General features: G+C 63.7%; 3 protein-coding genes across 9 annotated transcripts in view; 1 reads left to right on the top strand and 2 right to left on the bottom strand.

Moving 5' to 3' along the window:
* IKZF3 (IKAROS family zinc finger 3) overlaps nt 1-5,342 on the top strand; it is a 38,482-nt gene extending 33,140 nt beyond the window's left edge. For all 5 annotated transcript variants that reach the window (XM_026117852.2, XM_064524734.1, XM_064524733.1 and 2 more), the window contains one exon: nt 2,126-5,342. In XM_026117852.2, the coding sequence (XP_025973637.1) occupies nt 2,126-2,829 (704 nt within the window). In that variant the 3' untranslated portion in view covers nt 2,830-5,342. The remainder of the gene's footprint in view (nt 1-2,125) is intronic.
* Nucleotides 5,343-11,003: 5,661 nt separating this feature from the next.
* On the bottom strand, nt 11,004-13,811 carry LOC135330617 (retinol dehydrogenase 8-like). Its single transcript, XM_064524717.1, has 6 exons — nt 13,388-13,811; nt 12,935-13,096; nt 12,667-12,846; nt 12,471-12,564; nt 12,209-12,392; nt 11,004-11,300 (listed from the first exon to the last, which is right to left on the bottom strand). Exons 1-6 carry the CDS (start codon nt 13,482-13,484, stop codon nt 11,061-11,063), a joined length of 957 nt encoding a protein of 318 aa, XP_064380787.1. The 5' UTR covers nt 13,485-13,811; the 3' UTR covers nt 11,004-11,060.
* Nucleotides 13,812-13,874: 63 nt separating this feature from the next.
* GRB7 (growth factor receptor bound protein 7) lies at nt 13,875-23,024 on the bottom strand. 3 transcript variants are annotated; one of them, XM_064524713.1, is made up of 15 exons: nt 22,950-23,024; nt 19,458-19,647; nt 19,185-19,323; nt 18,644-18,800; nt 18,417-18,538; nt 17,162-17,239; nt 16,942-17,079; nt 16,749-16,859; nt 16,411-16,509; nt 15,924-16,004; nt 15,693-15,809; nt 15,545-15,605; nt 15,343-15,430; nt 14,938-15,031; nt 13,875-14,854 (listed from the first exon to the last, which is right to left on the bottom strand). In XM_064524713.1, the coding sequence occupies exons 1-15, from the start codon at nt 22,957-22,959 to the stop codon at nt 14,708-14,710; spliced, it is 1,632 nt and encodes a 543-aa protein (XP_064380783.1). In that variant the 5' UTR covers nt 22,960-23,024; the 3' UTR covers nt 13,875-14,707. The 3 variants fall into 3 exon arrangements, with proteins under 3 accessions (XP_064380783.1, XP_064380785.1, XP_064380784.1); XM_064524715.1 differs by having other exon boundaries at nt 15,545-15,602; XM_064524714.1 differs by having other exon boundaries at nt 17,162-17,236.
* Between the last annotated feature and the right edge of the window lie 642 nt (nt 23,025-23,666).

The following is a 23,666-nucleotide window of genomic DNA, read 5'->3' as shown; positions in this document are numbered from 1 at the left end:
CACACTAGTTAGACATTCTGCTCTTACGCTTAGCACGTTTTGTGACACTTGCATGCAGGTACCTTCTACCTAAATATAGGCATCTTGCTGAGGTACCTAAACTGGAAGTGTACTTACCCTGGGCTCTCTGCTGAGACAGTGGAGAGAGAAAGATGTCACTCTTTGTGTAATACTTTTTTCCTCCCAAAGTATCTTAGACATTTCAGTCTGCTTTACAACATGATTACTTGCCCTCTCTTAAAATGAGTCTGCTTCTGATGTGCAATGTAGTGGCCTTTTAAAAGTATACAGCAATGCGACACATTAATGTATGTCAGGAGAGTGAAAATGAGTATTTGCATTTAATTTGATACAGCTGGTAATTTAAGGGAGACAGCATAAGCTATAGTGGGGATTTTAAAAAGCCACTAAGATAGTGGAAAAATAGTTTGAGAGCCTCAGTGATCACAGATTGTGGTTTTTGTGTCTTAGCTTAATGACTCCTGAGTTTTAACCCCAAATTTACAGGGCATCCTGTATATTTTTGCTTTGGTTACATTTTTTAAAATTTCAAATTTGATTACATCTTTCACTTGCCTGGAGCTGGTTTTATGAGTCATTCAAATGTGCTATATCGTTTTGTTTCCTTCTGTGTAAAGTTGGATCACAAGTTTTGTTGAGGGTTGGAAGCAGTTACACTCTTGTGGTTCACTAACCTTTTTGACTGTTTTATAAAAGAAACGTGAGCTCCTGGTTTTCTGCCTCTGCAGTGAAACTTGATGAGTTTCATATACATTGAGTCATGGTGTTGACAGGTGACTGATAAACATCTGCACTACTCAAGTTACCGTAACTAAAAGATTAGTGGATCTGATGTTTGCAAGTCACTTGCACGTGAAACACTTGGTCTGATCCATGTTTTTAAGCTATGAACAATTTTAAGTTTTGTGTAACCACAGGATTCAGTTACTTATTTCTAGACTTTCGCAAAAAAAGTGACTTTAGCCCTTTTGGGGTGCAGTTTTCTTTCCTCCTTGCACCTGGCATGTAGAAAACTAGTTCCAGTGTGCTACCCACACTACCCTTCCTTGTCTTATACCTCGTTTGAAGAGACTTGAGCAGAATTTCAGGTGTGCAGTTTCTGAGCTCTCCTCCCACTGTCTAGTCTAGAATATTCAGTCCTGGCACACTCAGAAATATGTTTTGTTCCTCTTTTGTTAGCCCCCATAAAGTTACCGTAAATGTTCTGCACATATATACATATTTGCCAATGTTAGATTATCTGAAAATCTATGTAAAATTCAAAGAAAGCAGTCCTGGTGCAGAGGAAGCTGTATTATGTCATGGCTGGGAATATGCATAATTTTGTTGTTACTTTTAATTGACAAAATACAGTGAGGAAAATTCTCCACAATGTAATTCCAGCTTTATACTCTGAAATCAAACAGAGATATACATGAAATATGAGAGCGAGGAACTGGGCAAAATAAGGACAAAAGATCTGTAGCCAGAAAATAGAATCTTCAATAAAAAGGAAAAGGCTAGGCACAAACTTTTTTCTCTGGCTGCAGCCACGTATTCAAGGACCTTCCTCCTACCTAGATTCTTCTTTGATATGTCCCTCTAAACTATGAGGTATGTATAAAGCAATGCAAAGTGCACCAAATGTCAGCCAGCGCATGTCTTCACATTTTCAAGAGGGATACGCTTTCCAGGAGGCGATTCAAGAAGTCAAAGTTGCAGTCTGGGTACCTAAAATGGAGTTTGTTAGTTAATGCTTGATTAGCTCTTTTACAAGTTTTTTCATTAATGATCATTCATCTTGTTCTAGAAAAAAAGAGAGAAATAATCTATGGAAGCTTTTCTTGATGATATTCTTTGCCTTAGATCCCAGAATAAGAAAAAAAAATCAATGATGGTTTGGCCAATAAGTATCGCCACTACCTTATCTATTAGATTTTTGCTTCCAGCAGTTTTGGGCTTTAAAAAAAGTCTACTTGTTTTATATAAATGGCTTCTTTCCCACAGAGAATATTTAATGCCTTTTTACTTTCCAGAAACTACCACCAGACTACTGGAAGGGCATCATAGAGTTTAAATAACTCTTTAACCAACCTGATAATTTAATACCTTTGCTCTCTTGCAGGTGAGAAACGACATAGTTTTGATGTTAATTATAATTCAAGTTTCATGTATGAAAAGGAAAGTGACATAATGCAAGGACGTATGATGGACCAGGCCATAAATAATGCCATCACCTACCTTGGGGCCGAAGCCTTGCGCCCTCTTGTGCAGACACCGCCAGCTCCCACTTCTGAAATGGTCCCTGTCATAAGCAGTTTGTATCCCATACCGCTGACCCGCTCCGAAATGCCAAACGGCACCTCACAAGATGCAGAAAAGAGCCATACCCACCTGAGAGACAAAAGCTTGTCTTCCGATAGAGGCCTTTCCCCAAACAACAGTGGCCAAGACTCCACAGACACTGACAGCAACCATGAGGAACGGCAGAATCATGCCTTCCATCAAAGCCAAATGATCCCCCCTCAGGCCCGTAACGGCCTCCAATCCTTGAAGGATTTCCCAAGGCCATATGACATAATCAAGCCACCTGCCATATGCCCACGTGATGCCTTTAAGGTCATCAATAAGGAAGGGGAAGCTATCGGGGTCTACCGGTGTGACCATTGCCGCGTCCTCTTTCTGGATTATGTGATGTTCACCATCCATATGGGCTGCCATGGATTCCGTGATCCTTTCGAGTGCAACATGTGTGGGTACAGAAGCCATGACCGATATGAATTCTCCTCACATATAGCACGAGGGGAGCACAGAGTAATACTGAAATAAAAGGATTGATTTTCTGATATCAAAGGATTTGTTTTAGACTGGCGGGAGGGTTGTTTGTTTGTTTTTAATTAGTATAAAGAAATTTCTTGAATATTTTTCTATGCCAGTTTTTAAATGATCAATGTCAGAGGGATGGTTTTGTTGTTGGTTTTTTGTTTTGGGGTTTTTTTTAACAAGTAATTCATTGTTCTGTAGCATCTGTGCCTAGCTGCTGTGGTGAGTGGTACTGTATAAATACCAGAAGTAGAGAGAGAGATTTTATATGAACTTTATTTTTGTGAAAATTAATAGCAACTTAAGATGTTTTTTAATTTTTAACGTGTATTTGTTTTTATAGTGTTTGCTTTAACTCTGCACGGAAGTGTTTTATTCTCTACTGCCATTTTGTCTGGTTGGGCAGATGTATAGTCAGAAGTACATAGGAAGAGCATTTTCTCGCTGTTTCGATTCCTATGGTCTTAAAATGGCTAATCACTGAAACACAGAAAACATGTATTTGGGGAGGGAGTATTAATTCATTTTTAATGGTTTTCCCCTGAGCCTTAAAGAGCATGTGGTCCCACCACACTTTCATTTTTCTTACCTCTCTGTTCACTTTCTTTAAAGTCACTCCCCACGTACATCTTAGTAATAGCAAAATAAGAAATAAGACTTATTTGGGGGTTGGGGTTTTTAAATTGTATACATTTGGAATATCCAGTGAGCTCATTGGTTGGCTTGTCCCAGCAGCCTGGGGAAAATCCTGATTTTTGCTGATGGGAAGTGCTTCTTTCTAGTGGGTGCTCAGTAAGAGAACGAGACTGTGCTGTGACTTGTGTCCCTGCCTTGCTCCTGCTCAAGTCTAGCAGCAGAACTTGCAGTTGTTCCATCTGGTCCATGCTCAGCTCTAAAAGGGCAACGGGAAGGCAAAGTCCCTGCTGGCAGAGTGGAGCGTGTGTTGGACTCGGAGCAGGAGTCCCCGTGTCCTGGCAGTAGATACCGTGAGAATCTTCACGTATGAATGTGTGGGAGCTGACAGTTCAATCACGCTGTCTGGTTTTACACGGGGATATCCCTCTGAGTGAAATGTGCTGTTTTGCAAAATGAGTATTTACAATTACTTTGAAGCTGGTTTTAAAAATAGTTCTTTTAATCTAATCATTGTTCTGCAGCTGTATTATTAGTCACTGTGCTGAAGATATGAATTTGATAACAGGTTTGCTGAGTGTATGTTTATTCTTTACAAGTTTTTTTTTATAATGTAGAGTTAGATGTATTCTGATGGACTTTTTGCATCCATTGTATATTTTGGTATCAACGTTCCTTTTGTACTTTTTCAATGTTACTGCGCCGGCCAATATCCATGGTGTTTCATCTGTTTCCTTGAAGCAAGGCTGGGGCGTAGAGAGCTGAATGAGGTGCCAAGGGATGCTGCGTTCCATTTCTGCCGCAGACCTGGGCTCTTTCTCTTACCTTAGGCCAGACACTTTCTTTCTCCCTGATTTTTAAGGTAGAAAAAAGGAAATTACATTCATTTTTTTCTGATAGGAATATGTCTGAAGAAGGATAAATTAGTTTGCAAGAGTGCTTTGATATCTAAAGTACCATAGAAGTGCTAGATTCTGCTTATCTTTGGGGGGGAGTAAGGAAAAATATTTTGCTAACATGTTCGATATTATGTGCATAGTTATAAAATAGCTTTAAGATCTTTTCCAGTGGCCATTTTCTCACGATAAGGCACATATTAGTTAGCAGGACAGATGTTTGTTCTTCTCCCTAATAAATATCCATTGTCGCAGCATGACAAAAAAACCCTTCTTTTGAGTGACTTCTGAGGTCGCAGTTTCACAAATGGTTTAACCAGCCATCTGAGGACTGCCTTTTGGGCAAAAGTCTAGACTTGGAGTGGCTTAAGCCAGTTTCCTGTTTCATTTAGTGTAAATTGTTAAATAATTCCATGTCTAATGCTGAAGAGGGTTGCATTTTCATGGGGAAAGCAACCGAGTTATATGCGTCGTGACTGGTGAAAATGCTCCTCATGGTTCAACAGAAATGAATAAGATTGCACATAGTAAAACGTAACTTTGTCGTTTGCACAGGAAGCTCCTCAGATTGCTGAATCTGTGTTGTGCAACACCACCAGTTTCTTTCTCACACCGCTACCGAATCCTTGAAAATACTCTTCAGAGCTTACTCTCCCACTCTTCACTTACCGCCAGGCAGGGCTTCAGCCACCTACCATTGCTTTCCAGATAAGGTGAGCAATCAACCACTGAGCCTCCGAAAAGTTCAACATGAGCAATACTGCCAGGTTTTTGAAAGGAAAGGCAGAGGTTTTCACAGCATCTGCCCTAGAAGGCACCATTTTCCCACCGCGACTCGGGCAGGGTAATGTTTTCAAGACATGCTGAACCAAAAGCAGTTCCTTGTACTGTCTGCAGTTAATGAGTGATAACGTTGTTGCAGCTCTGCTGTTGAATAATCGCATGTTGTTGAATCTCAACCCAGTCGTTTATTAAAACAATGTGTTTTTATGAGTGCTGTTTATCTGCTGTGTAATGCTCACAAAACATTTCACGAGTGTGTGCCAGCAGCTACCAAACCGGGGCCAAGGACTGTCTTAATTCTGTCTCGGGAGCGGGGGTGGAGGGTCGGACTTGCCAGCCCCCGGCACTGGGATCTCGTGGGCCGGGACCAGCCTCTTTCACGCTGGCAGCACTCGCCTCCCTTTGAGGCCGGGGGAGCAGGCTGGAGGCCGCAGCGCTCCTCGGGGGCCAGCAGCCTTCCTCCGGGACCGAACCCCGGCGGCGCTGGGGGGGGAGGCAGGGGGCCCGCCTTCGTCTAACGTGCACCGTGCGCGGTCTGGGGCACGCCAGGCCCGCGAGGTCCGAGGGCCCGGACGAAGGGTTTTGCAAATCGTCTGATCGGGGAAAAAGGAAAACGAAGCGCGTTGCTAATTGTTGTTGGCCTGATTTATTCTGCCTCTGGTTCAGTTGATTTTCGGTATGGAACAAATTTCTGCTTAGATCTTTTTCTTAAATGCACTCTAGCCACCTGTTTCTTCTGTTTCACTTCATTTATTTATTTACTGATGAATTGTATCCAGACTGTGCAACACAGATGACGCTTAGGAGACTGGGTTTTACCATTAAGAAACGAGTCCTTTGTGTTTAAAAGCTTATTGAAATTTGTTTCCTTTGAAATTCCTTTGGAATCCTTATTGAAATTCTTTGAATTTCAGTAAATTCTTTCATGCACATAATTGTTAAAGGAATCTCAGCTGCTGTATTGATGTACTGTGCTTCACTGCTCTTGCAAGGCCGAAGCTTGTTCCTTAAAGCTATAAACACAGATGCTAATAATGCTCAGATCTAGGAAGTGAAGGGCAAGTTCTGTTTGTTTAGTAGAAACAAGTTCAGAGAAGCCCCTGAATTCCAGGGGTTGGGAGCTGCTCTTTTATTAGGCTTGAATCTATCACTTTTTAGCTCTGTAAATCAAAAAGATGTGATGAGACCTGTGACCAGCATGTAGCTGTTGATTGTGCTCAGAGCTGCCGAGCTGATCACGATGGCTGTGGTTAGCACAACATCAAGCAGTTTCTTAGTGTAGTGCTGATACACTCTGAGATTTAAGATAATGGAGTCTCTTCTAACTGCTGAAAAATGGTATCGGTCTTCAGCTTTAGTTAATAGATGAATGATACGGTCCAAAGAAACGTGTCCCCCTTCGAGCTGGGGGCCGTAGGTGCCCTCCTCGTCTCCGCTGCCAGCTCGGGGTATGCGTTCAAGGGAGGGTGGCAGCTCGTGTTTGCTCCGGAAAAGGCAGAGGTGATTCCCGCTGGATTCCCTGGGATTCTGCGCAGCCGTGTCGGGAGGCAGCGAGGTCAGACCGCGGCGCTTGCTCGTTGCAGCGCAGCGTTAAGCGCCATCCTTTCCGGCTTGGTGTTGCTGAGAGCAGTAATAGCGAAACCAGGCCTTGGCAGAGGCGCAGAGGAGCGAGGAGCCCTGAAGCGCGAGCTGGTGGGGGCCGGGCTGGGCGCTGAGACGCAGCGGTGGAAAATGCTGGTGGCTGCGTTTGCAGCTGGGATCCCCGGTGTCTGTGGGTGATGCCTGGCACGTTCAAACGACACTGCGCTCTTAGGGGCATGCGGGTTGTCCTCTCTCGCCGCGGCCGCAGGCGCTCGGGGAGAGCAGCGCTGGCGTTCAGGAGGGGAACAGGCGCCTGCTCCTCGGGTCCACCCGGGAGGACCGGCATGGCCGCTTGCTGCTCCTCAGGCAAGGCCTGTAGGAACGGCTGGTGCCCCGTAACCCGCCCGGGGCAGGTGGGTTGTCGGCAGGGGTTTGTGTGTGCTGCCCTGGGCCTCTGCTCTGGCGCGAGGTGCAGCCTGCCCCAGGCTCCCCGCTCCGTGCCCTGCCCTCCGTTTCAGGTGGCAGCCATCGGCTCTGCTCTCCTCCTCCAGCACTTGCTTTAACAGGCTGATGTCGCTTGCACTTATTTCATGCTCTCCTGACACCTTCTACCACACTAAACTGGACATGCTGAAAACAAAGAAAGAAAAAAAGAAAGTAGATCCTCTTTTTTATTTATTTTTTACCTTCACTTCCTTCCTAGCCTCTCAACAAAAGACAAGGAGCCAAAATTATTTTTCCCCTTGCTGTGAAACTTGGTGGAGTTTTAAACGCTTTCCTGTGTTTCCGCTTCCAGCGCTGGGAGGTGTTTCCAGCCCGCGGTGCCGAGGGAGGGTGCGGAGCGGCCGGGGGGCGAGCGCTGCAGCCCGCTCCCCCTTGGCCTTGGCGCCGCAGGGAGTTAGCGCTCAGGCTTGGAAGCAGAAACCCTTCGAGCATCGGGCTTGTACACGCGTTCGGTTGGTGCAATGAGAGATCCTTATCTCCTGTAATTGTGCTAGAGCACAGGGGAACTCGCTTCCCCTGCCGCGCTGAAACACGCTTTATAGGCATGAAAAATCCCACCGAATGTGCGGCGTCGGCCGAGCGTCTCGGGCCGAAGAGCGGCGGGGCCGGGATGGAGCCGCTCGTCTTCAGCGCAAGAAGCAGGTGAGGGAGATGTGAGTCACCGCCGCCACCTCCATCTCGTCCCACTTCTCCAGCCGGTGACTGAGTCACGCTCCTGCGCGCCGTCCCCCCGGGGTGGTCCTGGCGCTCGGCTGCCGCTCGCCCTCCGCGTGGGCTGAGCCGCGGGACGGTGGTGGCGGGGAGCAGGGCTGGTCCCGGGGGGGCTCCCGAGCCCCAGGCAACCCCCCGCCAAGGGAACCCCGGCCCCTCCAGCCCGGCCTCCTTCGCCTCCCCCCGTGGCTTCCCAAGCGTGGCCTGGGGGACCCAAAGCGGAGCCATCTGGGGGCCATCGCCTACGTGGGGACGGCAGTGCGGCCACTCGAGGCACAGCATGGCCCCGCCCCGGGCACGGTGCCCCGGCACGGCCCCGTGGGCAACGCAGCTTGCAAAGCCGGGACAGACACCGGCGACGTGGCTCGAGGCCTGGGCTCGCAGGCTGCCGCGGGGGCAGCGGGTTCGCGTCATGCCTGGTGCCCCCCGCGCCCCGCTTGGCCGCGCGGAAGCGAGCACCCCGGGGAGCGGGGCCCGGCCGCGCCAGCGAGCCCTCCCCGCGGGCAGGGTTATATCTGGCCTCCCATTTGCATAGCAGCGAGCCGCGCACCTGGGCAGCTAGCGAAACCCTCCGGGGAGCGAGAGTGCGGAGCCGGCTGCCGCGTCACGCGCGGCCTCGCCGGCAAAAGGAAAGTCCCTGCAGAGAATTGTTTTTAGAGGAACCTGCTGCTGGCGCCAGCCGGCACCTTCGGCCCCGGGGGCAGAGCCTCCGCCCCGGCGCCCGGCTGCGCTGCGGCAGGGAGGGATCCAGCGGCCGGGGACGACGCTCCTCAGCCGGAGATGATGCTCCTTGGCCAGGGATGATGCTCCTCGGCCAGAGACAAGGCTCCCGGGCTGGAGACGGTGCTCCCGGGCCGTGCAGTGATGCTCCTCGGCCAGAAACGACCTTGGCCAGGGACGCTGCTGCTCAGCCGTGCAGTGGTGCTTTTCAGCCTGGGACGATGTCCGTGGCCCAGCTGGAGCCCCGCAGGTGGGGGCCCAGGAGTCCTGCAGCCGGCCCGGGCCGCTTGGCCTCTCCGCTTGCCCCCGGTGCTGCCGCGGGGCCCGTTCCCGTGGCCGGCGCAGGAGGGACGGGGCGTTCGCGGAGCCGAGGCTCCCGCAGGACCCCCGGGGGCTGCAGGGCTGCCCGACACCCCCGGCCCGGTGCATCCCCCCGGCTCTGCTTTGCCGCTGCCCCTGTGGGGCTGGGGGTGTCCCGGGGGGCTTCACCCCTCCCGGGACCCCTTTCCCGTGGCGGTGGCCCCGTGCGGGGGGCCGGCTGGCGTCAGGGACCCCCCCTTCGCCGGCGGCTCCCCGGGCCCGCCGCCCCCTCGCCTGCCCCCCGGAGCGGAGAAAGTTAGTCAAATCGGCAGAAACCGCAGCGGGGGGAGGCTGCGTCTGCGCCGCCGCCGCTTTGATGTCACCCCTGCGCGCTGCGTCCGCAGGTGCCGCGCCGTTGCCATGGCCACGGGGGCCGTTGTCCCCACTTGTCACCGCCTCGTGCGAGGGGGGGGGAAATTGTGCAAGAAAATTCCTCCTGCCCGGAGCCACGTGCGCGGCGGCCGGTGCCCGGCGGTGCGGCCCCGCAGCCCCCCCGGCTCCCCCTGCTCCGGCGCCGCCGCCCCGGGAAGGGTGCCGGGAGCCAGGAAGGCTTCTGAGAAACGGCGCCGGGCGCTGAATCATCCCGGGCCTCCCTGCGGTTTCTCTCTCTTATATCATCTCCCGGGTTCAGTCACGCCAGGCGCCCACGCGAGGCCCGCGAGGCCGGCGGCGGCGGCGGGCACGGCCCCACGTGCTGCACGGGGCAGCCCCGGGCGGTGCCGGACCCCCGGCCACGCCGCCGCGCCACGGGCCCTGCTGCGGGCACCACCGAGCGTCCTGCAGCCGTGCCGGCACCCGGCATCCTGCATCCTGCACCCACCCGGCATCCTGCACCCGTCCCTGCACCCTGCACCCGGCATCCTGCATCCTGCACCCACCCTGCATCCTGCACCCATCCCTGCACCCAGCCACCTGCATCCTGCACCTGGCACCGAGCACCCACCGTGCATCCTGCAGCCCGTCCCTGCACCCAGCCCCCTGCACCCGTTGATCCCTGCACCCTGCGTCAGTCCCTGCACTGAGCACCCACCCTGCATCCTGCCCCCACCCTGCACCCTGCAGCCGGCTGGTACCCTGCACTCGTCCTTGCACCCAGCACCCTGCGCTTAGCGCTCGCCGTGCGTCCTGCACCCACCCTGCACCCTGCTCCAGGCCCTGCACCCAGCGCTGCAGCACCCTGCGTGGATCCCCGCTCCCGGTGCCCCCATGCACCACCCTGCAGCTGTCCCTGCACCCAGCACCCCCCCGCACCCGCCTCCCCCGCATCCTGCCGCTCTCCCTACACCCAGCGCTCGCCATGCGGGCAGCACCCGCCTTCCCCCCGCAGCCATCCCCCTGCCCACCGTGCCCTCTGCACCCATCCCGCGCCGGTCCCCGCGCCCTGCACCCCTCTGCACCCACCGTGCATCCGTCCCAGCACCCAGCGCCCTCCCCGCACCCGCTGTGCACCCTCTGAACCCGCCGCGCACCCTTTGCACCCTGCCCCCGCGCCGGCGCTGCCCCCTCGCACCTGCCCTGCCGCCCCCCTTCCCGCCCGCTGCCGTGGGGCTCAGTGCTGGGGGGCTGCATCCCCCCGGCCCCCCCCCGGCCCCCCGGCATGTCGCCCACCCCAGAGCTGAGGCCAGGGGTGAGGAGGCCACCGCCACCGCTGCAGCCGGGGGGGCCACTGCGTGCCACGGTGCAGGGGACGTGGGGACCTGCAGGGGACGTGGAGGCACACGGGGGGGGGCATCCCCGGGGACCGGGGGGCCGGCGGGGGCAGCTGCCAGCGCTTCCCAGCCCCGTCACGGCCGCTGCACTCTCGGAGGAAGCCGCTGCACCTCTTCACCCGGGGCTGGTTAAAAATACCGCTCCCGATTTTAATACGGCCGCCGCCGCCGCTATTTGGGGCCGGGAGCAGGAAGCGAAACCCCGCGCGGGTCCCGGCCCCGCTCGCCCCACGCCGGGCGCCTCCGAGCGCCCGCTCCCGCCCCGGCCTCCCCGGGCCCCGGCCTCCCCCCGCTGCCCCCCCCCGCCGCGGGGCTGCGGGGGCCCAGGCGTCCGGCGGCGCTAGGCGAAGCCGAGCAGCCGGGCGCCCTGGCGCAGCTTGCGGGCCTTCCAGCGGAGCAGGCGGATGGCGCGCAGGCCGAGCCGCAGCACCGCGTCGCGCTTGAACAGCAGCTGGTAGAAGGCGTCGGTGAGGAGGGTGCCGCTGGGGTCGGCGTGCTTCAGGGCCGCCATCGGCGTGTACGCCGCGTTGGTCTGGTGCCGGAAGGGCGGCTGGGGCGCCTCGATCACCCGCAGCGTGTGCTGCCAGCGGGGCCGTCACCGCCCCCGTCTCCGTCCCAAGCCCGAGCCCCATCCCGGCTCCATCCCCATTGCCGTCGCCATCCTCATCCTCATCCTCATCCCCATCCCCATCCCCATCCCCTTCCCCATCCCCATCCCCATCTCCCTCCCTGTGCCCATCCCCATCCCCTTCCCCATCCCCTTCCTCATCCCCATCCTCATCCCCATCCTCATCCCCATCCCCATCCCCATCCCCATCCCTGTGCCCATCCCCATCCTCATCCCCTTCCCCATCCCCTTCCCCATCCCCATCCCCATCTCCCTCCCTGTGCCCATCCTCATCCCCTTCCCCATCCCCTTCCCCATCCCCATCCCCATCCCCATCCCGTCCCAGCCTCCAGCCTCAGCCCCATTCCCAGCTCCCAGCCCTGTCCCCAGCCCTCCAGTCCCTTCTCCATCCCTGTCCCCATTCCCAGCCCCATCCCTGACCCTGTCCCCCCCCGTCCCCTTTGCCATCCTTGTCTCTGGCCTTGTCCGCATCCCCGTCCCCCATCCCCGTCCCATCCCAATCTCCATCCCTCATCCCCATCCCAGTCCCCATCCCTTTCCTTGTCCCTCCAACCCCTTCTCCATCCCAGTCCCCATCCCATCCCAGTCCCCATCCCTGTCCCCTTCTCCATCCCCATTCCATCCCAGTCTCCTCTCCCATCCCCATCCCATTCCCAGCCCCATTCCCGGCCCGGGCAGGGCTCAGCGGAGTTTGGGAGCGCCGAGAGGAAGGAGGGAGCGGGGAGGGGAGGGGACCCGCAGCCAGGTGCAGCTGGGCACTTGCACCCCTCATTGGGGCTAATTGCGCCCCTCGTTGGGGCTGAACAGGGCGGGGGGGCCGGGGGGGCTGCGGCGGGGCTGGGCCCGGGGGGGCCCCGCACCTCGGCCACCTCCTCGGGGCTCTGGCCCAGGCTGGCGAAGACGTCGCGGCTGCTGCGCAGGTAGAGCTTGGCGAAGATGTCGGCCGTCTCGGGGTCCGTCCGCGAGTAGTCGGCGCGCTCGGCCTCCTCGTAGACCTTCGCCTCGAACGCCGTCGTCACCGGCCCCGGCTCCACCAGGCTGATCCTGCCGGGGCGGGGGGGGGAACACGATGGGGCCCTGGCGTCCGGGAGCCGGGGGGGGCGCCGGGGCCGCGGGACTCACGCGATGTTGAACCGCAGGGCTTGGACCACCAGGCTCTCGCAGAAACCCTCCACGGCGAACTTGGAGGCCGCGTAGACGTCGTTGAAGACGATGCCTGGGCGGGGGGGGGGGCGGTGAAGCAGCAGGGCCAGCCCCGAGCAGCGCCGGGGAAACCGAGGCACGGAGCCGGGGGGGGGGGGGGGGGACACCGCCGTACCCTGCAGCCCCATGATGCTGCTGATGACCACGATGTGGCCGCCGCGGCGCCGCTTCATGTCGGGCAGCACCTCCTTGACCAGGCGGACGAGGCCGAAGAAGTTGGTGTCCATGAGGCGCTGCATGTCGGCCAGGCTCTGGCACTCGACGGGGCCGATCATGCCCACGCCGGCGTTGCTGACTGCGCGGTGGGACGGGATGGAACGGGATGGAACGGGATGCGGTGGGATGCGATGGGACGGGATGGATAGGAGGAGCGGGGCGCTCACCCAGCACGTCCACGCGGCGCCCGGGGAGGCTGTCGACGCAGGCGCGGATGGAGCGCTCGTCGCCCACGTCCAGCTGCTTCACGGCCAGCGTGTGCCCCAGCGCCGGCCCCGCCGCCGCCTCCAGCGCCTCGCGCTTGCCCACGTCCCGCATGGTGGCAACGACTGCGGGCGAGAGGCGGCTCAGCCCCGCGGCCGTGCCGTGCCGTGCCGCGCCGTGCTGCACCGTGGTGCATTGTGCTGCACCGTGCCGTGCCGTGCTGCACCGTGCTGCGCCGTGCTGCACCGTGCCGTGCCGTGCTGCACCGTGGTGCATTGTGCTGCACCGTGCCGTGCCGTGCTGCACCGTGCTGTGCCGTGCTGCACCGTGCCGTGCCGTGCCGCGCCGTGCTGCATCGTGCTGCACCGTGCCGTGCCGTGCTGCACCGCGCCGCGTCTCACCCCGGCCCCGCTCACCCTGGAAGCGCTGCTGCTTGTCCCGCGCCAGCTTCACGGCCAGCGCCAGGCCGATGCCGGAGGAGCAGCCGGTGATCAGCACCGTCTTGGGAGCCATGGCGCGGCCAGCCGTGTCCCCGCGTCCCTCCTGGCCCCGCGGCTTTAATGCCCCCGGCCGCGGCCCGTAATCCCCCCCCCGCTAATCCCCCGGGATTTGCCGGCTGCCACGGGGCTGAGCCGCACGTGGTGCCCGGGGCGGCGGTGGCAGCGGCGCGGGGTGCACAGAGGGGCCTTTGTGCGGGGACGCGGTGGGGACACGGGGACGCTGCCACGTGCCCCCCGGCTCGGGGGGGGGGGAACTGGGGGAAACTGAGGCCGGAGCGAAGCCAGGCAGAGCCGGGGGTCTCGCTCGGGCCTGGCGCCGGGGGAGCCCAGGCGTCCGGGCGCCGTTGGGGGTCTCGGTCCGGCTTTTCCCCGGCTTCGCTTAGGACAGCGCGAAACCGGGAGCTCTGGAAAAATAACCTTTATTGTCACTTGTATAAAACATGTCACAGTTCGACCGGCCTCGCGGGGACGCACGGGATGGGGAGGGGACGCGGTGGCGGGTGCCCCTCGCCCTCCGCCAAGCCGGGGCCAGGGCTGGGTCCCCCCAGGACCCCATCCGTGGGGCTGGGCCCCCCCAGTGCTGGGTGAGGAGTGTGGGGGCCGTCACCGCGGGCCCTGGGTGGAAAGTGCAGGAGTGTGGGGGGCACCGGGGGCCCCGGCCCCACGGCAGGGCCGGCACGTGGGAAGGGACGTGGTGGCTGCCTCGCGCTGGGGGGGGTCCGGGTGGCCCGGGGGCTCCCTCCCTCAGCCCTGTGCCGGCTCCTCCGGAGCCACCCCCGAGGGGCCGCGCCGGGCAGGGCTGTGCCAGCCCGCGACGGCTGTGCCGCGACGGCTGTGCCAGGCTGTGCCGGCTGTGCCCGGTCATGCTGTGCAGGACCGTGCAGGACCACGCCAGGCCGTGCCGTGCAGGACTGTGCCCAGCCATGCTGTGCAGGACCGTGCCATGCTGGCCATGCCATGCCGTGCCGTGCAGGACCGTGCCGTGCTGGGCACACCGTGCAGGACCGTGCCATGCCGTGCCGTGCAGGACCGTGTGGTACTGGCCATGCCACGCAGGACAATGCCATGCTGTGCACGCTGTGCAGGACCGTGCATGCCGTGCAGGACCGTGCGGTACTGGCCATGCCACGCAGGACGATGCCATGCTGCGCACGCCGTGCAGGACCGTGCATGCCGTGCAGGACCGTGCATGCCGTGCCGCGCAGGACCGTGCGGTGCCGGCGGTGCCGGCCGGGCTCAGAGGGCCACGCAGGTGCAGTAGTGCCGCAGCTTGCAGGGCAGGATGCCCCGGTTGATCTGGTGAAACTCCACCAGCTGGATGAGGTCGGCGAAGCGGGTCTGCCCGTCGTCCATGGTGAAGTAGAGCCGGCCCTCCTCCTCGCTCTGCGGGGACGGCGGCGTCAGGCCGCGGCCCCCCCCGGTCCCCCCGGCCCCCCCGGTCCCCCCCCCCGGCCGCGGCCACTCACCGGCAGGATGAGATAGTGCTTGACCTTCTGCAGGTGGCACAGGGACAGCACGAAGCCCTTGGGGTTGCGCTGGCTCTCCCGCACCAGGAAGACGCTGCGAGTCCCGGAGCGGTGTCACCGCGCGCCCCCAGCCCTGGGCGCCTGCCGAGCCCCCCGCCGGGGGTCCTGTATCCCCCCAGGGTCCCCTATGTCCTGGGGGTCCCATATCCCCTGGGGGTCCTGTATGTCCTGGGGGTCCCGTATCCCCCAAGAGTCCCATATCCCCACGGGGGTCCCGTATCCCCCTGTGAGCCCCAGGGCCCCGTATTCCCCCAGGGGTCCTGTATGTCCTGGGGGTCCCACATCCCCCGGGGGTCCCGCATCCCCCCGCCAGCCCCAGGGCCCCGTAGCCCCCCGGGCTCGTACCCATCCACCAGGCCCTGCCGGCCGATGAGCCGCTGAGTGTCCTCGCGGGAGAGGCGCCCGTGGAACCAGGGCTGGGTGCGGTGGATGGCTGCGGGGAGATGAGCTTTACGCGGGGGGGGCCTCGGCCCGTGTCCCGCAGCCGCCGGGGCTGCGTCCCCCCTGTGCCGGGCTGCGGGAGGGGAGCCGGGGCCGGGCTGCTCACCGGCGCTGAGCGGGGAGCTCTGGCAGGCCGCGGGCAGGCTGTACCGGTGCGTCGTCTTCTTCTGGCCGCGCAAAGCAAGGCGGGGGCGTCAGCGGGGGGCACGTGGCCGGGGGGGGGTCCCCCGATGCCCCCCGGCGCCCGCACTCACCCTCCAGGCCTGTGCCTCCTCCAGGGCGGCCGTCAGCGCCTCGCCGGGGTTCTCGAGCACCCGGCCCGTGCACCCCGAGAAGTCCATGGCCACCAGCGCGTTGTCCGACACGCTCCGCTGCGGGGGGGCGGCGAGAGCTGGGGCGGCGGCGGGGGGGCCGGGAGCCCCCGCATGGGGCAGCCGGGGGGCCGGGAGCCCCCGTGGGGGGCACCTGGGGGGCTGGGCACTCACCAGGGGTGTGGGGCCGATCCAGGGGGGCTGGCTGAGCCGGGCCTGCGCCTGCTGGTAGTTGCGGTAGAGCTGCATGCCGTACTGGGGGGGGAGAGTGCTGTGAGCGGGGGTGTCCCCGTGGGGGTGTGTGCCCGGCACGGGGACAGGGACATCTGCCCAGCATCCCTCGGGGATGGGGCATCCATCCAGCATCCCTCCAAAACAGGGATGGGGACCTTTGTCCAGCACGGGGATGGGGACATCCGCCCAGCATCCCTCCATGGGGATGGGGACATCCGCCCAGCGTCCCTCCATGGGGATGGGGACATCTGCCCAGCGTCCTTCCATGGGGATGGGGACATTGCCCAGCGTCCCTCCATGGGGATGGGGACATCTGCCCAGCATCCTTCCATGGGGATGGGGACGTCCGCCCAGCGTCCCTCCATGGGGACAAGGACAGGGACCTCCATCCAGCACCCCTTGGGGACAGGGACCGCATCCAGCTCACCTTGAAGAGGCGGAAAGCCGCCATCCAGCACGCCCGGCTCTGCTCGTCATCGCTGCACAGCAGCTTCAGGCCCTTCGTGCCGCTCCGCACCTTGCAGGGCTGCCGGGAGAGGCACCGTCACGGGGCAGCCCCGGACGGGGTCCCCGTCCCCCTGCTTGGGGGGACCCAGGGCCGAGACCCCCCCCCGGCAGAGCTGGGGCAAAACCCAGGAGTGCCAGCGCCGAGTCCCAGACTCGGGAAGGGGGCCCAGGCGTCCGGGTGCTCCCTGTGCCCCCCAGCGCGCTCCGACGGGCAGGAGGAGCCCCGGGGGGGTCTGCAGCGGGCAGCGCCCTCCCCACCTTGATGCAGAAGCCGAACTCGGTGGGCGTCCCGTAGTGCTTCTTGCCCTGCGTCACGTAGTAGATGTTGGACTCGGTGAGGTCGGCGAAATACTGCAGGTGCCAGGGGTCCTGGGGGCCGGGGGGGCGTCAGACGGGGGCCGGGACGTCTCGCAGCCCCGGGGGGGGCCCAGCCCACCGCCTCGCGCCCCACCTTGGAGGTGCCCTTGGTGGAGTAGTAGAGCCCCGAGCGGCGCAGGGAGAAGTAGAAGCGCTTCCAGACCTTGCGGCCGGCCTCCCGCAGGTGCAGGAAGCCCTGGACCTCGGGGCAGCTCCCGGAGTTGAGGAAGTTCTGGGGGGGGGGACGAGGGGTGACGGTGTGGCCGGCGGTGTCCCGCGGCTCGGCGGGGTCCCGCGGCTCGGCGGCCCCGTACCTGGATGAGCTCCGAGTGTGCCATGCTCTTGTTCGCCTCCAGGCAGCCGGACACCATCACCTCGGGGAAGAGGGACTGCTGGGGGGGGGGAGGGCAGGGGCGTCAGTGGAGACGGACGGGGGATTTGGGGTCCCCCTGGGGTGCCCACGTCCCTGTGGGGCACCCTGGGATGCCCAGGTGCCTGGGGGTTGTCCAGGTCCCCATGGGGCGTCCTGGTCCCTATGGGGTGTCCTAGCTCCCACGGGGCATCAAGGTCCCCATGGGTTGTCCAGGTCCTCATGGGGCACCCAGGTCTCCGTGGGGCATCCCGGGCCCCATCGGTTATCCAGCTCCCCTTGGATGCCCAGGTGCCCATGGGGTGTCCAGGTCATCCTGGTTCCCGTGGGGCATCCTGGTCCCCATGGGGTGCCCGGGTGCCCGTGGGGTGTCCAGGTGCCCATGGGTCATCCTGGTTCTTGTGGTGTGACTGGATCCCTGTGGAGCATCCTGGTCCCCGTGGGGTGCCAGTGGGGTGTCCAGGTGCCCATGGGTCATCCTGGTCCCCGTGGGGCATCCTGGTCCCCATGGGGTGCCCGGGTGCCGATGGGACGTCCAGGTCCCCACGGATCATCCTGGTCCCCATGGAGCATCCTGGTCCCTGCAGGGTGTCCAGGTGCCCATGGATCATCCTGGTCCCTGTGGAGCATCCTGGTCCCCATGGGGTGCCCGGGTGCCCATGGGGTGTCTTGGTCCCCATGGGTCATCCTGGTCCCCATGGAGCATCCTGGTCCCCGTGGGGTGTCCAGGTGCCCATGGATCATCCTGGTTCCCGTGGGGCATCCTGGTCCCCGTGGGGTGCCCAGGTGCCCACGGGGTGTCCAGGTCCCCATGGGTCATCCTGGTCCCTGTGGAGCATCCTGGTCCCCGTGGGGTGCCCAGGTGCCCACGGGGTGTCCAGGTCCCCATGGGTCATCCTGGTCCCCATGGAGCATCCTGGTCCCCGTGGGGTGCCCGGGTGCCGATGGGGTGTCTTGGTCCCCATGGGTCATCCTGGTCCCCGTGGGGTGTCCGGATCCCTGTGGGGTGTCCAGGTGCCCATGGATCATCCTGGTCCCCATGGATCATCCTGGTCCCCGTGGGGTGCCCAGGTGCCCACGGGGTGTCCAGGTCCCCATGGGTCATCCTGGTTCTTGTGGGGTGTCCGGATCCCTGTGGATCATCCTGGTCCCCGTGGGGCGCCCGGGTGCCGGTGGCGTCTGCTCCCGCGGCCGCTTACCCCGTTGCTCTTGAAGAGCTCGTACTTGGCGAAGTTCTTGCGGAAGACGAAGCGGCTGTCGGCGCCCGGGGGCCAGGCGCCCTGCACCTCCACCACCGACTCGTGGTCCTCCAGGCACCGCTCTGCGGGACGCGGGGCTCAGCGGCGGCGGCGGCGGGGGGGCCCGGCCGTGGGGCACAGTGGGGCCCGGCCCCCCCGCCCCGCGCCCCACCGCCCCGCCGGCTCACCCAGCGCCAGGTGCTGGTGCAGCTCCACCAGGGCCCAGCTGTGGTCGTGCAGCGCCTGCGCCCGCTGCGCCAGCGTCTCGCAGAGCTGCCGCGCCGTGGTGGCCGCCGCCGCCGCCAGCGATCGGCACGCGCCGTCCTCGCCGAACACCTTCACCACCTGCGGCACGCGCCGGGCACGGCGGAGCGGGGGGGTCCCCGGCGTGGGGGGCACCTGGAGGGTTTCGCCCGCCCCGGACGCCTGGGGCCCCCCCACCCTTCCCCATTTCCCACCCTTCCCCATTTCCCACCCTTTCCAGGGGATGGAAACGGGAGCAGGGATGTGCCCGGGGGCAGCGGCACTGTGGGGGGCCCAGCCCCCCCCCCACGACCCCCCCATGGTCCATCCCCGCCACGGCAAGCCCTGGGACCCCCTGTGATGAGTGCGTCAGGCCTCAGCCCCAGCCCCGCCTCCCCCAAGCCACAGCCAGGAGGGGACCCAGGTGTCCCCAGGGGACGCAGCCACCTCCCCCCCCCCCGTCTGCGGGGTGCCCGGGAGACTCACGTGGGAGGCGCCATCGCGGGGGGGCCCCTGCCCAGCGGGGGGGCTGCTGAGGATGGGCGAGTTGGAGGGGCTGCAGAGCTCGGGGAAGGGGTTGGGGATGCAGGGCAGCGACGAGGCGCGCAGCTCCTCCGGCCTCCGGCTGCGGGCACAGAGCGGCTGAGCGCGCCGGGCTGCCGTGGCCCCCGGCCCCCCACCCCACTTCTGCCCCCTCCACCTGCTAAACCCCCCCCAACCCCCCCGGGTGGACCCAGGCGTCCGGGACCCCCCACCCACCTGCCGGCGTGGATGAAGAGGGGCTGGGAGCGCTTGACGTCGGCGGCGGGCGGCCCCTCGCCCGCGTCCCGCTCGCCGGGGCCGAGGCCGTGCCCGTGGGGCGGGCTGGCAGCCCCCTCCTGCTCCGCGCCACCGTCCCCGGGGGGCTCCGGGGGGCCGCTCGGCTGAGCCCCCCCGTCCATGGCATCATCTGGGGGCAGAGAGAGGGGGGTCCTGCAGCCGAACGCTGCGCCCGGACGCCGGGCTCCTCGTGCCAGCTCGCGGGGAGCAGGCGCCGGGGTTTGGGGCTGCGAGCACGGAGGCACGCGGCACCCCGGGGACCCGGCCACTGCGCTGCGTGGGCCATGCACCCCGCCGGCCCCCGCGCCGGCCCCACCGCTGCCCGGGGCAGCCCACCCCTGGCACCGCCTGGGCAGTGTTTCCCTGCGCCCAGACAAGCGGTGAGTCAGCGCGTGGCGGGGTGACTCAGCATGGCACCTCCTGCCCCCGCGGCTCGCTCCTGCCCGGCTGCGACGGGCACCCGGGGTGCTACCAGCCCCCGTGGGCCAGTGTCCCCGGCCCCGAGCCGGGCAGGCCGGGGGTGTCGCAGGAGGGCTGAGGCTGGGGGTGTCCGTGGGGCCCTGCCCTGCGTTCACGGCAGGTTGCTGGGCTCGGTCCGAAACAGATGCTCAGCCTGCCACCTCCGACGCCTCCGACGCCTCTCACCGTCCCCGGGGACCAGCCCCCCGGTAGCGAGTGGGGGAGCAGAGGGGCAAGGAGACAGCCCCCCTCCCTCACCCAGCACATCCCGCCAGGCTCTCCCCAGCCAAGCTGAGACCCAGCCAGCTCGTGGCAGGAGTGGGCCTGGCCCCGGGGAGCCCGCTCCCCCCCGTGCTGCAGGAATCCAGTCCGGCTCTTGCGGGCTGCAGGTGCCCTGTGCCCAGGTGCCTGGGTGAAAGCAAAGGCACCTGGCTGGGTCTCCAGGAAACCCCGGTCTGGATCAGGGTGCTGGGAATGGAGCGTGGCAGGTCCCATGGGACCCTGGCAAGGCGTCACCAGCAGCGGGACACCAGCCAGCTCTGCACGTCGGCCCTTGGGATGCTGGCCAGGGGGACATGTCCGGCCGCCATCCCCTGTCACAGCTCACGAGTGCCATCGAGAGCCAGGCCAGGCCTCCTGCTGTGCCCCGGGGTGGTGGCATTTCCGCTGGGTCTCCCGCTGTCCCTCCTGCCCCAGCCCTGATCACTTCAGGGCCCAAATCAGCCTCAAACACCCACGTGTTTCCGGGAAGAGGCAGCTGGGGAGACGGGGAGCATGTGCCCTGCTGCGAGCACAACCTCATACGAGACGCCAGAGAATCCCTGACCCGCCCACGCATCGCCCCACCCCGGGAACTGCTTCCTGGCAGCGGCAGCCAACCGCAGCCCCCCAGGACGAATCCCCCCAAATCGCCACCAAGAGCCCCGGCACCCCCAGCTCCGGCGCTGGGCTTTGCAGGAAGGCCATGGTGAGCCAAGCCAAACTGGGCCGGCTGAGCTGAACCAGGCCGAGCTGAGCTGAGCCAGGCTGAGCCAAGCTGAACTGGGCTGAGCTAAATTGAGCTGGGCCAAGCAAGGCTGAGCAGCGCGGAGCCAGACCGAGCTAAGCCGAGCAGCACTGGGCTGAGCTGAGCCGTGCTGGGCTGAGCCAAGCTGCGCTGGGCCGAGGCTGAGCCAAACTGGGCAAAGCTGAACTGGGCTGAGCTGAGCCAAGCTGAACCGAGCTGAGCCAAGCTGTGCCAGGCTGACCAGAGCCGTGCCAGGCTGAGCCGAGCAGCGCGGTGCCAGGTGGAGCTGAGCCAGGCTGAGCTGAGCGGAGCCGAACCAAGCCAAGTTGGGCCAAGCAGAGTGGAGCAGTGCTAAGCTGAGCGGGGCTGAGCGGAGCCATGCCGGGCTGAGCCGAGCTGAGCGGTGCCAGGCAGAGCTGAGCCGTGCCGAGCGGAGCCGTGCCAGGCTGAGCGGAGCCATGCCAGGCGGGCAGCGGCGGGAGGAGGAAGCGGAGCGTCTCGGAGCCCGGCCCAGACACCTCCTCGCGTCTGGCCAAACCAGTTCTGGCGGCCGCTCCCAGCTCCACCTCACCGCGCTGGCATCCGGGCCGGGGCCGGCAGCGCCGCGGGGCTGGGGGCGAGGAGCCGGCGCCCGCCCGCCCGCCGTGGGAACGGCCCCGAGCTGGCTGGGCCACCGTGCCAGCCCCGCGGGGCGCAGACCTCCCGCGGTGTGCCGTGCCGCGCTGCACCGTGCCATGCTGCACCGTGCCGTGCCGCGCTGCACCGTGCCACGGCAGCACCCTCGCCCGCGGGTGCCTGCTGTGCCGGCCGCTTGCACCCGGTGCCGGCCACCCACGCGTCCCCTGCCTGGGCTGGCTGCTGGGGCCACGCGGCTCCGTCCCGACATTCTCATCGTTTTGGCCCAAAACCGGGGAGACGATTTCCAGCAGCGGGTGCAGGCGCAGACGTCGGCACCCAGCCACTGCCGGGCCGCGGTGCCGGGCGTGCATGGGCCCCCTGTGCCATCCCGTCCCGTCCCGTGCCGTGGGTCCCTCCGGCCCCTGCCCGGGCACCGCCAGCCCGGCCGCCGGTTTAATCATTCACGCCCGCGGCAGCCCGGTGCCCCCGCCTCCCGCGGGCCCCGCGGCCGGGCGAGCGCAGGGTCCAAGTCCACGGCCACCGGCGCGGCCCGGGCTGCTGCCCGCACTCTGCCCGCGGCAGGGCCGCGCTGGGGACGCCGCGGCCGGGGTAGCAGCGAGCACCGGCCCCGTGGCGCCGGGGGTGCCCTGGCCGTGCCGGGGGGCCGGGGGACCCCGCAGGGAGCGGCACAGTCCAGCTGCCGACCCGCCAGCCCCTCACCGTGGCCTCAGGCCACTGCAATGCCGGCCCTGGCCCCGCGGCTCAGCACCCCTGGCTGCGACGGTGGCAACGGTGGGGGGTAAACAGGGTGTCCTGGGGTGGGCGTGGCTATGGGGCAGGGGTCCAGGGCTATGGGGCAGAGGTCCAGGCCATCAGAGCTATGGGGTGGGGGACCAAGCCATGGGGTTATCAGGTTGATGACGGCCCAGGGGCCATCAGGTTTATGGGGCAGGGGACCAGGGCCACCAGGGCCATGGGGCAGGGGAGCAGGCCATGGGGATATGGGGCAGGGGACCAAGGGCACCATGGTTATGGGGCAGGAGACCAGGGCTGTTAGGACTATGGGGCAGGGGACCAGGCCATGGGGTTATGGGGCAGGGGACCAGGCTGTGGGGCTATGGGGAAGGGTCCAGGGGCCGGTGAGGCCCCACGCCGGGGGTCCGGGACCACAGGGGTGACGGGGCCAGGGGCGTCAAGGCGCCGGGGCAGGGCAGTGGTGAGGCCAAGCCTGGCGGGAGAGGAGGAGGAGGAGGAGGAGGAAGAGTGGGGAGCAAGGAGGGCTGGGGAGGGCAGGCCGGTGGAGCGGGGCCCCAGCGTCCTGGGCGTCGGGGCCCCAGCCTGGCTCCTACCTGCAGGCATTGCCGTCCCGCCGCCACTGCCGCCGCGCCGGGGATTCCTGTTTTCCCCAGCCTTTATCTACCTGCGCCAGCTCCCGCCCCCGCCTGACATCACCGCCCGGCCGCCGCGCCGTGGGGCGCCTGCCGTGGGGCGCCGCACCCGGGCCCCCGCCCGCCTGCCCCGGCCCCATGGCCTCGCTGCCTGCCTGGCGATGGGGAGTTTCCCACAATGCCCTGGGGCGGCCCCCAGGGCCGGCAGGGCCCCCGGGAAGCCGAGGTGGGGACCCACACATCCGGGCCCCCCCGGGGTGCTGGGCTGGCCGGAGGGGGGGGCATGTGGGTCCTGGGGGCAGGCCGGGGCTGGGGCAGGCCCCATGGCGTGTGGGGTGCCACGGAGCGGGGAGGCCAGGGATGTGGGGGGCCCATTGGGGAGGGTCCATGGGTGGAGGTGTGGGGCTGCCTCTGGGGGTCCCACCAGGGCCGTGGGGGCCCCGTAAGGTCCCCATGGGGGCTGTGGGGGTCTCCATGGGTGCTGTGGGGCTCCTGTGGTGCTATAGGGTTCCCATGGGGCCATAGGCCCCCAACATGTTCTATAGGTCTCCCATGGGTACTGTAGAGCTCCCATAGGTGCTATGGGGCTCTCATGGGTGCTGTGGGGCTCCCACGGGTGGAAGGGGCCCCCATGAGTGCTGTGGGGCTCCCACAGGTGCTATGGGGCTCCCATGGGTG

This window comes from Dromaius novaehollandiae, chromosome 22 (genome assembly GCF_036370855.1).
Source record: "Dromaius novaehollandiae isolate bDroNov1 chromosome 22, bDroNov1.hap1, whole genome shotgun sequence".
In the NCBI taxonomy this organism is placed as follows: Eukaryota; Metazoa; Chordata; class Aves; order Casuariiformes; family Dromaiidae; genus Dromaius; species Dromaius novaehollandiae.
Note: the sequence above shows the minus strand (reverse complement) of the source record. Positions and strands in the feature narration are given on the sequence as shown.

Excerpts from the sequence above, each read along its gene's own strand:
- LOC135330617 (XM_064524717.1), bottom strand. The coding sequence starts at position 13,484 with ATGGCTCCCAAGACGGTGCTGATCACCGGCTGCTCCTCCGGCATCGGC. Across the intron at positions 13,097-13,387 it reads CAAGCAGCAGCGCTTCCAGG|TCGTTGCCACCATGCGGGAC; the intron begins GTGAGCGGGGCC and ends TCTCGCCCGCAG. Across the intron at positions 12,393-12,470 it reads GCCCTGCGGTTCAACATCGC|GATCAGCCTGGTGGAGCCGG; the intron begins GTGAGTCCCGCG and ends CCGCCCCGGCAG.
- GRB7 (XM_064524713.1), bottom strand. Across the intron at positions 17,080-17,161 it reads CACACTCGGAGCTCATCCAG|AACTTCCTCAACTCCGGGAG; the intron begins GTACGGGGCCGC and ends CCCCCCCCCCAG. Across the intron at positions 16,860-16,941 it reads CCACCAAGGGCACCTCCAAG|GACCCCTGGCACCTGCAGTA; the intron begins GTGGGGCGCGAG and ends CCCGGCCCCCAG.